Below are 15,641 nucleotides of genomic sequence, written 5' to 3' on the forward strand. Positions count from 1 at the left end.
AAAGCTTAGGCAAGATAATACTTTCCTTAAGTACACTTACATTTTAATATGAAACAAACTTTAAGTCAAAAGAAGAAAATAATGAATGCCCTGGCTGGTGTGGCTCAATTGCTTGGAACATCATCCCGTACACCAAAAGGTGGAGGGTTTAATTCCTGGTCAGGGCACATACTCCGGCTGTGGGTTTGATGAACCCCCGTCGGGGGGTGGGGGGTGGGAGGCAACCCATAGGTGTTTCTCTCTCCCTCCCTCCCTCCCTTCCTTCCTTTCTCTCTCTAAAATCAATAAAAATAAAAGAAGAAAAAAATTACTGGGCATTTGAGTATTGGAATGCAGTATTACTGGGCACTGCAGGGGCCTGGAGGATGGTGCAGTCGGACTGTGGGCAGCATGGACTTTGTGTACTGCAGGGGCCAGCTCCACTGTAAGAACAGGACACTCTCTAACACAATCTACTCTCTAACCCAATCTACTCATACACTAGAAACACATACTTTGCAGCCCAGCTGGCCTGGCTCAGTGGTTGAGCGATGACCTATGAACCAGGAGGTCATGGTTCAATTCCCGGTCAGGGCACATGCCCGGGTTGTGGGCTCGATTCCCAGTGTGGGGTGTGCAGGAGGCAGCCAATCGATTAATCTCTCTCATCATTGATGTCTCTATCTCTCCCTTCCTCTCCCTTCCTCTCTGAAAGCAACAAAAATATATTTAATAAAGAAAAAAGAAACACATACCTTGCATACTCCTCTGGACAGAGACCGCCTCCTCTGAAGCACCAGCAAACTTTTCTTTCTAAAGAAAAAAGAATTGGGTATTCAGAATAGAGAGATTTCAAATTATGAAGACTAAATGTTTCAGTTATAACTACGCTACCTAATTTTTGTGACTGGTTTTGTTTTATTAAAACTAACTTACACTTAAAACATGGAGGCATCAATTACTACCGTATGCATACTGTGCATGTATAAGCACGAGTGAATGAGATTTGCATGTACATGTGTGCATGCCTGGGCATACACATGCATCTGGATATATGTGTGTGTGTGCACACATATTTAAGTATATGCATGTGTGTGCACAGTGTGGTACATGCTTCCCTTACCTAGTTCCTCCATAAGCCTACAACTCCTTTCCCACCAATGTGTGGTTATCACTGGCACTGCTTATGGTGATCAACCTTGGTTAAGCTCATGTTTTTGATGCAAGAGGCAAGGTAGGAAGAACAGTTGAGAAAAGCTAAAAAAAAAAAAATCATACCTCTTGGGATTAGAAACCGAGGAGGATATAGAAAAGAAAAAGAAATTTCCTGATGTGAATAAGCTGAGTTGTAAGAGAGAGTTGTGTGAATCTGCGGAATTAGGACCTGCCTTGCTAACAGAGGGTCCAGGGGTCCAGGCTGGCTGGCTGTCACCAGGCAAATGGAGAAGGCACAGTGCATGGCCTCATCATACATGAAACCAAACATGCTGGGTGCCTAACTAGGAAGGTCCCTGTGTCTAACAAAACTAAGCACTCAATAGCACGCCAAAGCAACACATCACCAGAGCAAAGGACAGATTATTTTTGAAGGAACAGAAGGTCCCCTTATTCGAGATTTCACTTCCCATGGTTTCAGTTCCACCGCCAACCAAGGTCTGAACATATTACATGTGGAATCCAGAAATAAACTATTTGATAAACAGTTCAAACGTTTTAAATCGTGTGCTGTTCTGAGTAGCGTGATGCAATCTTGTGCCATCCTGCCCTGTTCTGCCCAGATGTGCCTCATCCCTTTGTCTGGCGTCTCCATGCTGGATACTCTGGCTGCCCCTTAGTCCCTAGGCAGCCATCCTGGTTATCAAATCGACTGTCGAGATATCGCAATGCTTATTGCAAGTCACCTTATTTTACTGGATAGCAGCCTTTCGAGCAGTGGTGCTGGCGGTTCAGATAGGCAAAGATCAGCATCAAGTGCTTCCTTTTCATGGTGGGGAACCTTATTTCTGCCCAGGGCCATAGGGTTATTTATAACACCATTCACGCGCCATACAAAATTATCACCTTAAAAACTAGCCTGCGGCCGAAACCGGTTTGGCTCAGTGGATAGAGCGTCGGCCTGCGGACTCAAGGGTCCCAGGTTCGATTCCGGTCAAGGGCATGTACCTTGGTTGCGGGCACATCCCCAGAAGGGGGTGTGCAAGAGGCAGCTGATTGATGTTTCTCTCTCATTGATGTTTCTAGCTCTCTATCTCTCTCTCCTCCTCTCTGTAAAAAATCAATAAAATATATTTTAAAAAAAAACAAAAAAAAAAAAACTAGCCTGCGATATTTGGTCAAACATTTAATTAACTCTTTCCTAATGCCTTGGCAGGGCCAGACCAAATGATTTCTAGGGCCATATATGGCCCACGGGCTGAACGTTCCCCACCCCTGCAAGTAAAAAGGTGAAAGTCCTCAACTTAAGGAAGAAAAAAAATTGTATGCTGAGGTGAGAATCTTCTATCTGTGAAGTTGTGAAGGAAAAGAAATTCCTGTTAGTCTTGCTGTTGCACCTCAAACTCCAAAAGTTAGGACCACAGTGCATGGTTAGTGCTTGATGGAAAAGGCATTAAATTTGTGGGTGGCCCAGCCGACATGGCTCAGTGGTAGAATGTAAACCTATGAACCAGGAAGTCACAGTTCAATTCCTGGTCAGGGCAGATGCCCGGGTTGTGGGCTTGATTTCCAATAGGGAGCATGCAGGAGGCAGATGATCAATGAGTCTCTCTCTCATCATTGATGTTCCTATCTCTCTCTCTCCCTCTCCCTTCATCTCTGAAATCAATAAAAATATATTTTTTAAAATTTGTGGGTAGACAAGCAGAAAACATGTCTCAATTAATGGCAATGTTTTGTGCCAGAAAGCACTGAGCCTGTATGAGGACTTCAGCAAGGGGCCCCTGAAACGCGTGACCACATGACGTTTATTACAGTATATTGTTATCACTGTTCTATTTTATTAGTAGTTATAGTTGTTAATCCCTTACTGTGCCTAACTGATAAACTTTATCAAAGATCTGTCTGGCATAGGAGAAAACATAGTACATACAAGGTTCAGTACCCTCGCAGTTTCAGGCATCCACAGGGGTCTTGGAATGTATCTCCCGCGGATAAGGGGGGACGACTGACTGTAATACCTACCTTTATTGCTAGTTTGGGTGTGATCAGATTCCCCTCAAGGTATTTAGCAGCCAATTACTAATACACTCGGTTTAAATCAATACTTTGAGAGAGAAAGAACTACGTACAATGCTTTTTCTTTATGGAGATTTTTGTTTGTAAACAGGAACAATTCGACTGGCCAGAGACTCAGATTCCCAGCAGGTACTTACCAACATCTGAAGTTCTTTCTCCAAAGCCTCTTTCACATGACTGACTTCACTCACGTGCTCCTCAAGTTTGCTGAGTGTGAGCTCTTTCCCCTGCAGCTCTTTGGAAATGCTACTAGCCTACCATACACAGTTACGTGGTGCAGAAGCAAATGAACAAAAACGAAATAATAATGAGAAACAAACAAAAAAAAATAAACACAAAAATTTATGAGAAACAAACACAACTGAAAGGGATAAAGGTGGGGGTAAGAAACCCTTTTGTTTTGTTTGTTTTTTTTACTCTAAGAAACAAATGACTTTTCACAGTCAGTCCTAGATATGATTATCTAATGGCTATTTTAAAGTAATCAAAATAGAATGTTTTTTTATGCCTCTATTTGGGATATCAACATGATTTAAAGCAGCAAGTACGGATGCTTACTTTCTGAATGAGTTAGTTAAGCAATTTCATTTCCTGGACTTTAAAAGCCTTAAGATAGAAAAGATGGGTACCTGTGGTCTGGGTTACCATTTTCTGTATTTTTTATATGCCTAAAGTATTCCAACATCTAACATAAAAAATGAAATTATAAAAATGCACTAGACCACAGTCATCAGAAATGGGCTTTCATTAAATCCTGATTTTTTTTTAAAAAAAGTGCACCAACCATTAGCTGCATATTCCCCACTAACTGACTTTTGTATTTTGATTGGAATTTTGGAATCGAGTGAGATTTGAGAAAAATTTCCTGTAAATAGTTTATCATCTTCAACGAAGGTTACTTAGCAATTTTTGCCATTTGTCCTCCCCTCCCCACTTAACCCTCACAACCCTTCCTTCTTTGCCGATAGAGCTGCTTCTCCTGCAAAAAGCTCAGGACACTCGGCATCAGTGCCGGTGCCTCACCGAGTGGCAGGAGGACTGGGAAGAGCATTAGCTCCTGGAACAAGCCAGAAAGTGAAGACGACATTGTTGAACAAGGCTCGCTGTAGGAAAGGAAGCTGGCAGATGTTTCACCTAACTTCCTGTGCTTTGACCAAAAGCACCCTCATCAAGTCTCTCCCCCCAAAGGAGGAATAGACAGTGTTCTGCTTGTGGCACAGAAACTCTCCAATGAGACCTAAGAGGCATTGCGAAGGGCTCCAGGCTCTCAACCCGAATTCTGCCGTGAGCGTTACTCATCACGGCATGTTCATATATTACAGCCAAGTACTGCTCGGAGCTCACATTTTGTTTTCATATATGACCTCACAGACAAGGCAACTATGGTGCTAGGAAAGGCGATGATCATGTGAGTTTCTATCGAATTTATTCATTCATTTACCTTAGAGCCATCAAATTAGGGAGCTCTCTATTTTAAAAAGAGATTCTAGACTGAAACTAAGCTTGAATGGTAGATCACAGAAAAGCATGGAGGTAAAGGAACACCCTGGAAACAAATTCACATAACTGAGCCATTATTTTCTCCAATTTCCTCAGATGAAACCATACTCAAGACTATCAAAACATACTACATTCAAACTGGGAAATTGGTTAACACCAAGAAATTTGTCTTACTTAAATCAAGAATTTGGAAGATGAGTTAACTTCAAAAAAACAAACAAAACCATACAATGAAAAAGTAAGTAAAGCAAATGGAAAAGAAAAAGATGAAGGATGTCAATACAAACCTTGTCACTTGCAGCATTCCTTTCAACCTCTAAACGTTTAATCTGTTGCTCAGCTGCCTCAAACTGCTGTCTAAGTTTCTCGATCTCCAATTTACCTTCGGAACTGGCTTTCCGAAGGGCGTCCAGATCCAGCAGCTTTTCCTCGGCAGCCGTGAGCTGTGACGTAAAACTATCGATAACCTTGGTTTGCTCACTGCATTGGGCCTGCAGCACCTCTAGCTCCTTTACCTTTATCTCGGCTTCCTGCAGCTTGTTCAGGGCGTCTTCCATTTCCACCAGATGCTGGTCTTCGGCCTTATCCAGTTTCGACTGGATGGCTTCCAGGCTGTTCTCTTTCTCCTTAATGACCTCCATCAGCTTTGCCCTGACGGCTTCTATCTCTTGAGTGTGAGCAGACCGATCGGAGTCTTGTTGATTCTGCAAGCTTTCTATTTCGTGCTGGTAATCTAGTCTCATTTTCTCTATCTGCGTTTTCAATGTGGCCACCTCGGCCGGCTCTGTCCCCACCCCCTTGCTGAAGGAAGCCTTCAGCTCCTCCATGGCCTGCTGGTGGGACGCGATGGCGGTCTCCAGCTTGGACTTCCACAGGGCGATCACGTCCGAGTTCTCCTTGTTGGCGTGGTCAAGCTTGCTTTTCAGCGACTCGTTCTCCTTGGAGAGCTTCTCCGCGGCAGCCTGCAGAGCCTTCACCTCCTTCTGATGGGTTTCCTCCTGGGCTCCAAAACGCTCCTTCAGGGAGGCAATTTCTCTTTGGTGGTCAGTATGGGCGGCTTCTAACTTCTCCTGCAAAGAGTTTATCTCTTGCAAAAGGGAGAGTGACGTGTCAACATCCCCGGCAGGTTTATTGGACTCGAGCCTTCTTCGCAGCTCGGCTACTTCCTGTACTCTCAACGCTAGGTCTTTCTCTAGCTCCATTATACGAGACTTTTCTGACACTGTAGCCACCTAGTAACAGCAGTCCAAAGAAAAAGAGATCATTTAAATAACAAATCATGGACGATTTTCTTTAACTTGGAAGATCTTAAATAAACCTATCCCATCCCAAGGCAGCAAACTACCCCCACAATGCCTACATGATAGTCTGTCTCTAACTATGATCGTGGTTTAAGCCCAGTTCTGATAGCTCCAATTCAAAACTATAATCTTTGTCAAACTTCCACCATCTTGACACGCTAAAGGAATCTAAAATTGATATTGAGTTTAACTCCAAAAATACTTCCTTTTCCTCCAAAGAAGCTTAAAGCGAGGAAGTACATGATGACCAGCATGAAACTGATAAGAAGTTAACAGAAACAGTAACTTTCAAAGTTCTCAAATATATCTGCAGGCTGGTGGACAGAATCCTCCTTATTTTGCCTGTTTTTTCTCTCCGCTTCACTCAGGATGTATCAATGCTTATTGATCTGAAGGAGATGATTTTAAAGGATGGTGCTGTCCAGTAGAGCAGCCATGAGCCACCTATGGCTACAGAGCACTTGAAATGGGCTCGTCTGAGGTGACATGGCTGTCAGCATAAAATATGCATCAGATTTTGAAGACTTGGAGAAAAAAGAACATAAAGTATCTTGTTAATGATTTTATATTGATTGCATGATGAAATGATATTTTGGATATATTAGTTTAAATAAAATATATTATTAATTTCACCTGTTATCTTTTTTAAAAAGTATGTTAATGTGAGTACCAGAAAAATTCAATTATATATATACACATATGTGGCTCATATTATACTCCTATTGAACAGCACGGGTATCAGAGGTGTAAAATTACCTATCCAATGTTTCAACGAATAGCACAGCAACTATAGAATAAAAGCCTCAACTGGATGATGAATTAACTTACTAACCTTTTTTTAAAAAAATGATAAAGAATGACGACTTACCTGCAATCATATAAAAGAATCCTACATAGCACCCCTCTTGGACTGTTTAATTCTGTCGCATTCTGAGGTGCATACCTCGTTCCCTTAACCCAGTGGTTCTCGGACTCCAGTGTGCACGTGAGCCACCTGGACGCGTGTCTACAGTGCAGGTGCCCAGTCACTCCCACATATTTTGATTCTATTTCGGCTCAGGGAGGGACCCAGGAACCTGCTTCTTTTAAATACACACCCCTGGACTAAGGAAAACACTTACATGACCTGTGGCCTTTCTTTCTTAGGAAATTATTTCCCTCTGCCACCTGTTAGGCAGTCAGATTAGTCTACAAAATGTGTGGGAAGCGGTAGCCTCACGAATAAAAGGTATTTGGCTAACCTGGGAGATAGGAGGGAGCGTGAATGATTAAACACACCAGCCAGTCCCAAGCTTCCTGGGTCAAACTCCTCCCCCTCACTGCCTGGACCGGGACAGAAAGGAATGGCTGCACTGACTCTCTCTCCTCTGCCCACGTACAGGCTGTGATGTCAATAGACTAAATGCCCCCGGAAAGATAGGAAGAGAAAGTACTTGGGTCTCCAAGACTGCATAATTGAGCCATTAAATACTTCAGAGCTATCTACCCTTGCTGTGTTTCCGGGCCACAGCCCATTCAGATTCAAGATGTTAATTCAATAACATTTTTTCTGGGGTGTGCAGTAGGGAGTTCCAGAGTTTGCTTTCACAAGGTAAGGTACAAAATATTGACAGGCCCACTGCTACAAGGTCTATGACAAATGAATCCAAGAGGGCAATAGTTCTTCATTAGGCAGAACAAAACAGTCAAACTGAGGAAATGCCAAGTGAAGAAAATAAGTGAAAATAATAAATAGTGTGGTTGTACTTTATGTAGCATTTTCATAGCACGTCTATTTTTTTTTTTGATTTCCCAAAAGTCTGCCCTCAGGCAAAACTACCTATGGGTCTGCCTCTCCTGTTAATTTGAGGCCAGAAAAGTCAGGTGTCATTTCTTATTCTTGTTAAGATCTCTACAGCCCCGAGCACACTGTTTATGAGCTGGGCTTATTGGCTTTTAGGAATTCCAAAGCGCTTCCTAAAAGGAGTCTAGGTGATATGAAACATATATGGGGCACTGGTTGATTTCACACTTGACAAACCAAAAGTGAGGATCAACAGAAGACACGACTTGTTACAGAAAAATGACAGCTTGAGCCCTGACCAAGTAGCTCAGTTGGTTAGAGCAACGTCCCAATACACCCAAGTTGCGGGTTCGATCCTCGGGTCAGGGCACATACAAGAATCAACCAATGAATGTATCCATAAGTGGAACAACAAATTGATGTTTCTCATTCTTCTTCCTTCCTCTCTCTGTCTCTGTCTCTGTCTCTGTCTCTCACTCAAGTCAATTTAAAAAAATTTTTTTAATCTTAGATAAAAAGAGAAATGACAGCTTGAATCGGAAATGTGTGAATAATCCATGCGGTGAATGGATGTCTTCTTATCCATAGCCACACAAAAAAGCATCCAAGGTGTTTGCTGACAAAGCAGTTTGGGAGAGGAGTTTGGGAGTAAAAAACTATCCTTCCTTCGACAGCCAGCCCCACCAAGGAGCTCAGCCTTATCATCAGTCTCTTCTACTTCCCAGGCCAAGTCTTTGGCTCTTGAGCAATGGAGAAACCACCAAACTACCAGGGAATTCCTCTCACCCCATACACAGGAGGTAGCTTTAGTGTTGAGGCTGACTGAGAACATTTTCTTTCTTCTTAAAAAAGTAAAAACATGATTTAGAGAAGAAAAATCACTCAATTATGTAGATTTTTAGATCAGTCGATGATTTGTCAACTAGGGACATTTCTAAAAATACTAATGATTCAAAAGAAAAAAATCAGGTTTTATAACCAATAGTTGATCAGAGATAGAGTAATTTTTGAAATTTTAAAATTAAAGATCTGGGCAATTTAGCCATTGACAGTCAAATTCATGATATGCGCGCACACACACACATTTTCTTCTATATAAATAACTCATATTATTTCTTAAATGTTTCACCACAAAACTATTTCCATAATAGTCAGACTCTGTGGTTAAGGGCACAGACTCTGGGGCCAAATGGCTTAGATACAAATCTTGGCTCCGCCTTACTATTAGCTGTGTGACCTTAGGCAAATTACTTAATCTCTCTGTGCCTCAGTGTCTCATCTGTAAAATGGGGACAATATTACCTGGGGTTGTGGTGAGACTGAGTTAATACTTGTAAAGTACTCAGCATAGTGCCTGGCATGAAGTAAGTACTGTGTAGGTGTGTTAATAAATATATAAGCAAAAACATGACAAACGCAATGGTTCCAAGGGTGCTCTGAGTGGTAAGAAGCCATTCTGTTTCCCAACACACCTTTCCTTCCTGACAGCTGGCATTTTAACCACCGAGGTGACAGAAAGGAGGGAAATGCAAAGAGAAAACAAATATCAAGGAGAAAAAAAAACAAAAACAGAAGATAAGTGGGGTAAAAGTCCTTAACTCTCACTTAAAAGAATCAATGCTTCCGTTCCCTTCCCTCAAGAGGCCAGGGAAGGAGGCAGGAAAAGAGAGCTAAAGTAAAAAAACAGAAACAAAAAAAAGTATCTAGAAAACCCAGTGACTAGGAATAGGACAATAAGAGGATAATTGACTGTTTATGGCGAACTGGAGAAATGAATTTCGAGGTAGGAATACAAAGAACCGCAAATGCAGCCATGTATACAAGTGTATACAGTTGTCGAGTTTCTGATCTTGGTTTTGGCTGAGTGAAACAAAGGAATGAGTCTTTTTACCTCTGACCAAAGATTTGACATAAGACTCCTGTGCCTACCCATCCGTCTAAGCTCACGAACAGTATCAAGACCAAACTCAGGTCGAACCACTGGGTCAAGGCTTAGGCCATCTGCAAGGCGTGTCACCCGAGGTGTCCAGCATTCACATACACGGGTCCGCTTCATTAAATAGTGAAAACCATTACCCTAGTGTCTTCTAACTCCCTCTGAAGTTTGTCAGCTTTGGTCTTTTCAAAGAGCAGGCTCTGTTCAAGCTCCTTAATGCGGGCATGCTCCAGTTTGGTCTGCGTCTGTTAGTAAAAAGGAAGAGGAAGAGAACACAACAGTGCCACCATGACATGCCAGCACAAGAGGGGACAGCGGCATGCAGGCTGAGCCACCAGTACCTTCCGCCAGAGGATGAACAAGACGGGAGATGGAGGCGGGAAGAGGATGGAAGTGAGATGAGGAGGTTGGGGGTGAGGATGAAAACTACCAACAGAAGGATGAGGTGGGCGAGGGACATGGGCTAGGCTATTGAGAAAGGAAAAATGGAAAACACGTGAGGCAGGATGAAAAATGTCAGGTGCATGCAGCCAAATACAAGTTATATTGATAAGTGAGGTTTATCAGCACAAATTAGAACAGTTAATATTCCTCTAAACTACCATTCTTCCCTCCTCCCCACGACGGCTATTTGGCATTAACGAATATGTAACTGACTTGGTGACTTTAAAAAGTAGATTGACCCTCACGATGACCACTAAGACTAAATACGGAGAAGGTAATGTAGCGAGCTTTATGAATGGTCAGTAAATCCCTAGAGCAGAACCTTGCACTTTGGCACAAATTTGATATGAACAAGGGTCAAGCATGACACCTCACAGAGGGAATCCAGAAACGAGCGCTAAGGAAATCACACCAGTGGCCTCTGGTGAGATTCTCGGCAACATTCTCACATCTGACAGGAAAGAGCCATGAAAGCTCTAATTTCTTTCCAGCACTGGCTTTTCTGAAGGCTGTCACCAGGGGACAGAAAAAAAAAAAAAAAGAAATCAGATTTACAAAAAGAAAATTCCAGTAACAGTTATGCTCCATAGCTTCCATCCCTGAAGCTCAGAGCAGGAGAAAAGTTGAAAAGTTTGGCCAAAACTGGACTCTTTATCTTGATCCCTAGACGTAGTTCTTATCTTAGAGGTAAGAAATGGTGACTCAACACAAAAGCGTGAGTTTGAACTCCATGCAAGAGCTGGTGAGACCCTACCATGTTTCAAAACCGCTGAGCTTCTCCATCCTCCCTCACTCATGCGGACCCGATGGAGAAGCCGGAGGTGACCTCTTTCTAGCAGGTTTAAGTACAACAGAATCTTCATCAAATAATCCTGATGTCAGTCTGAATGCACCTCTTTCCCGCTCACCTCTCTACCCGCGAGGTCCAGCATAACCCACTGACAGAGCTGTTCCCAGAAGCTTCTAGTTACTGTAGTAACTTAACTATTTTGTGGTTCCAACCAGACAGATCTATCAGTCTGAACCATTACGGGAAATGAGAAAACGACAACAAACTCTAAATAAAGAAGCAAAAAGTAGTGCAGAGCTTAATAGAGGGTGGGGTGTTTTACACTGTAAACGTCTTTACCACCTCCAGTGGAACTCTGGGGAGGCCAATGCATTCAAGAGCTCCCTTTGCTTGCAAACCAGGTATAAATCACCATGGAATGCTTAAACCGTGAACACAAAATTAAAAACAAAACAAAGTCATCTTCACCTCCTTCAGCTCTTACACTCAACAAAAATAACAACACTGGAAAGCTAATTGTCTGGATAGTCTCCTTCCTCTGGAGTGCCTCAGACAGAAGTTGTTCTATTTACTGCTTCCACAAGAAAAGAATCTGATCCAGGACTACATAACTGTGGTCGCAGCCTCAAGCACTGAAATCCAAATAGCAAAAGGCAACAAAACCTTTTTTCTCCTCTGGACACCGAGTTCAGTGTCCTGGGGGTGAAAGGTCACCACTTCGAGATAAAAAGCCCCTATCCACTGAGTGTGCTCCTCTCCCCCTTCCGGGTGACTGCAGCGAGACCTCCCTGCTGGCGGGGTGCACACCAATGACCTGGGACTGCACCACGGTCTCCGACCAGCCATCAGCATGGGGACTAGTGATCCACGCCCACGCCATGGTATGCAGTCAAAACGCTACACCCAACAGGACAACCCTCCTTGTTAACTGACTCCTTTCTCAGAAGAAGACACGTCTCCCAGAGGGCAGTCCTGGGACAGGCAGAGAGGGCAAGCAGCGGCTCTGCAAGAAGCGCACAGAGAGGCGGGAGGGAGACCCCATGCAGACGGACACTGGGCGCAGCGGGAGCCCGTGTGGGAAGGAGAGAGGAGACCCAGATCACTGAAGTAGCTTCACAAAAAGGGAACCTTCAGAACGGAGGCTGTCGTAAAACTTCAGTCTTGAGCTGTATATTCTACCTGCCAGGAGGCGGTGGGAAGAAACAGTCTTTGCCTTCATTTTGTTCTCTTGTGGCGGTAAATCACCGTGAGAAGTTTTTAGGTTTCCTTCAGTTGGCATTAGAGCTGGCAAGGGGCACCAGGAAGCCAGGCTTTCGAGGTCACTTTGGTAAGATTTGAATTGGGTGTTTAATCTTAAGCAGAAGGAGGAAGGAAAAGAAAAACACCTACATGCCTAGTAGCACTGCTACCCTAAAAACCTCACTTCAAAAATAATAACTTTAAAACACTCAATCTCTTCACTGAAGAATTCTAGCCTCTAGGTTCACACCCTAGGGAAAATACAGTGACGAATACCAAGTTTGTATTTCTAGTCAGCTGCAAGGACAGGCACTGGCCAGCAGGGGGTGCTCACACCCAAGGCAATCAGTCTGGGATTCACAATTCCCTTTTACCTCTCCTGGGAATAAAATTAGACAATCTGGGAAAACTTCCCCCAGAATTTCTATAACTCCTTCACCTAATATGTTTTATGTTTCATCTCCTTTGGAATAATTCTATTAAAATTAGAAGACATTATGAATTAAGTGAAGGCCAGACTCCCAGACAAAATTAATTTTGCCCGTTTTTGACAAAATTTCTTATAAAGTAAATGCACGCCTATGCATTAAACAAAATGGATTTATAGAACTTAGTCATTACATACAATTTCTTCAGGATACAAATGTAACTGCTTTGAAAGCCACATGCACAGAAATATTAAGGTCAATGTCTCAAGGTCAGATTATGCAGTTAGTATTTGAGCATATCAATAAGCATTTTAATCTGTAATCAATCTGTGTTAACAAGGAAAATATCCACACAGTTAAGGGCCCTCTTACATTCTCGGGATCTTCAGAAATCTGGCTCTTTTGCTATCAGTAAAAAAATAAAAAATTAAACAACAACAAAAGAGAGATTCGACTAAAGTTTCAATGTTAGGGTTTCAAAATAACTTTGATTAATTTCAAGTAAGTTTATCAGACAGACTATATACTAGCCTAGTGCTTATGTAAATATTTTCATTTGTCCTTCTCCCAAACACCATAGGCTATATTTCAAATGAATTGGATGATGATATGAAACTTCTAATGAAACTTTAGGGTGTTTTTAAGTGGATGAGAATAACACAAAAGTAAACTAAAGAAATGTAATTGTACAATATATGAAATGAATGAAGACTTATAACTAATAATCCATTAAATCCTGGGCTTTATAAAACTAAAACTCAGAAAATGTTTTCCTTACTTTTTGTTTACTATAAGGATACATTTATTTCCAAAGAAATCAGAGTTCCTATTTGGAAGTCCCTTGAAATGTAAGCATGGTGTGGGCAGTCAACAGATTCTAAAATTGTAATGGTAGCATACATGTATACTTTGATAGCTGCACAGAAACGTGCAGTTTTTACTAAAATATTACAGATTAAAGTACCAAAAATCTGCAGAATTTGAAAATTTTAATAATTTATACTTGTCATATATCTAGCAGTGGTTTGAAAAGCATCAAGACCAGGCGTCCTCAAACTATGGCCCACGGGCCACACGCGGGTGTTTTTGCCATTTTGCTTTTTTACTTCAAAATAAGATATGTGCAGTGTGCATAGGAATTTGTTCATAGTTTTTTTTAAACTACAGTCCAGCCCTCCAATGGTCTGAGGGACAGTGAACTGGCCCCCTGTTTAAAAAGTTTGAGGACCCCTGATCAAGACCATTGAACTGTGGTGTCTAAATTTGAAAAAAACTATTATGAATAATTGTTACGAGATGAGAAACTTGATTGTAAAGGAAAATCCCTATTAATTTAAAATATGCCATGGAAGTAAAAGAAACTAAAATATAAATTGCTCTTGTTTTTTTCTGGTAATTACTTTTGTGAAAAGCTCCACTACTAAAACATATATTTACCCCTTTTACGGGGTTATAAAAGGTTTGTCCTGCTCGGACTATTATGAGGAAGCAAAAAATGCTCCTTCCAAGGAATGCCGTTTCTGCTCATCAGAGAGACATGGAGAGTCTCACTTGGGACACACTGCCAGATGTATGACTCGATTAACTCCAATTCGAGATTTTTAATTTCAAAGCACAAGGAAAGAGTAGTGAAAACTTTACTGGGCCACAGGAGGTGGGATGGCTCAGTCGCAGGCTCAGAGGCCGCCCCATCACCTCCGGCAGCCACGCCCACAGCCCAGCTGGCCAGAGGCGGGGCTCCTGCCATCCCTCTGCTGCCAGTTCTGGCCACATCAGCTGGCACAATGATTTCGTCCACATTTCTGAACAGGGGGACCCATAAACGCTTTAGACAGCTGGAGGGGTTTTACCTCAAGGTCGCCTTTAGTAATTGATTCTTCCTCCACCCGGAACTGAAGATCCTCCACCTTCCTGTGGAACGAGATGGAAACAAAGCACTTAAGAAAATAACCGAGGAACAAGTGTGCGCCGGTGTCTCTACAATCACACCCTGGTGAACTTAGCACATGGCCGTGGAAGAAATGCCTCAGAAGCACAGAAAATCAGTGCATCTTCAGGCCTCTGGTGTATGCACCCGAGAGCTCTACTCTTCCTCGGGAAGCTCCAGAGTTTTATCCAGGTATGCGTTCCAGAAGGCAGGAGTAAGAGCTGAGAAAAATCAATCGGTTCCCTTCATCATAAGCACCAGAATGGATGCGATCAAGACGAGGTCTGCCTCACGGGAAAAGGTCGGATGCCCTCAAGCTACTGCGGAGCTGGGAGGACAGTTCTGCCCCGCAGTCAGCAGAGCCAGGGCAGGTTTCACAACGGAGCAAACAGTCCGGGAGGACCTGTCACTGTCGCTCCTTTACTTGCACCCGTACTCAGGAGGCGAGGAGATGTCCCCTGTACAGTGTTTCTCTGTCCAATGAGAAAGTGGTTCCCCTGGTCAGAGGCTGCATTCCACCTCCACTGGGTTGTCCCCTCACCACGCAGTGTCTATGACCATCCTGATCACTAGCGACTAGGAAGTCGCTGTCAGAAACGGCAGAAGGTGGCATTAAGTGCAACAGCTGAGGACTAACATCCCATAACCAGAGATGTTCACATGGTTTCCATGAAGATGTTTTTTGTAGAGATATTGTTTAACGGCCTCAAAACCCTTCTATCACACCCAAGCTTGCTTTCTCTCTCAGTTTAGCACCTGATTTCAGCCTGACCTGGAAATTTTCCTAACTGCCTCACGTGAGAGCCTTGTTTTCCTAAAAAGGTACTGAGTTTCTTGAGGACAGGGACCTTGTATCACCCATCAGACATAATAGGATTTCATCAGCTACCTGGATAAATCTTAGGGAGCTGGGCCCAGCACCCCTCCCCAGGAATGACTCCACAGGGGGCTGGGTCTGAGTGAATGCCACCACACAACTAAGGCTGCCCTCAAGAGGATGCTTGGCACACAGTAGGTGCTCCTTAAATGATTTTTCAGTTAATCAGGCCATGTCTGGATGATTACAAACGACTCACAGGA

The 15,641-nt window shown here is 42.9% G+C and overlaps 1 protein-coding gene across 4 annotated transcripts in view; it reads right to left on the bottom strand.

Moving 5' to 3' along the window:
- Window positions 1-15,641, bottom strand: part of CLIP1 (CAP-Gly domain containing linker protein 1) — a 91,433-nt gene that overhangs the window by 41,445 nt on the left and 34,347 nt on the right. For all 4 annotated transcript variants that reach the window (XM_079762405.1, XM_079762408.1, XM_079762407.1 and 1 more), the window contains exons 8-11: window positions 14,485-14,545; window positions 5,001-5,945; window positions 3,351-3,467; window positions 735-792 (exon numbers count right to left, since the gene is read on the bottom strand). In XM_079762405.1, coding sequence (XP_079618531.1) covers window positions 735-792; window positions 3,351-3,467; window positions 5,001-5,945; window positions 14,485-14,545 — 1,181 coding nt within the window. The remainder of the gene's footprint in view (window positions 1-734; window positions 793-3,350; window positions 3,468-5,000; window positions 5,946-14,484; window positions 14,546-15,641) is intronic.

The sequence above is a fragment of the Cnephaeus nilssonii genome (assembly GCF_951640355.1).
Source record: "Cnephaeus nilssonii genome assembly, chromosome: 22".
NCBI lineage: Eukaryota > Metazoa > Chordata > Mammalia > Chiroptera > Vespertilionidae > Cnephaeus > Cnephaeus nilssonii.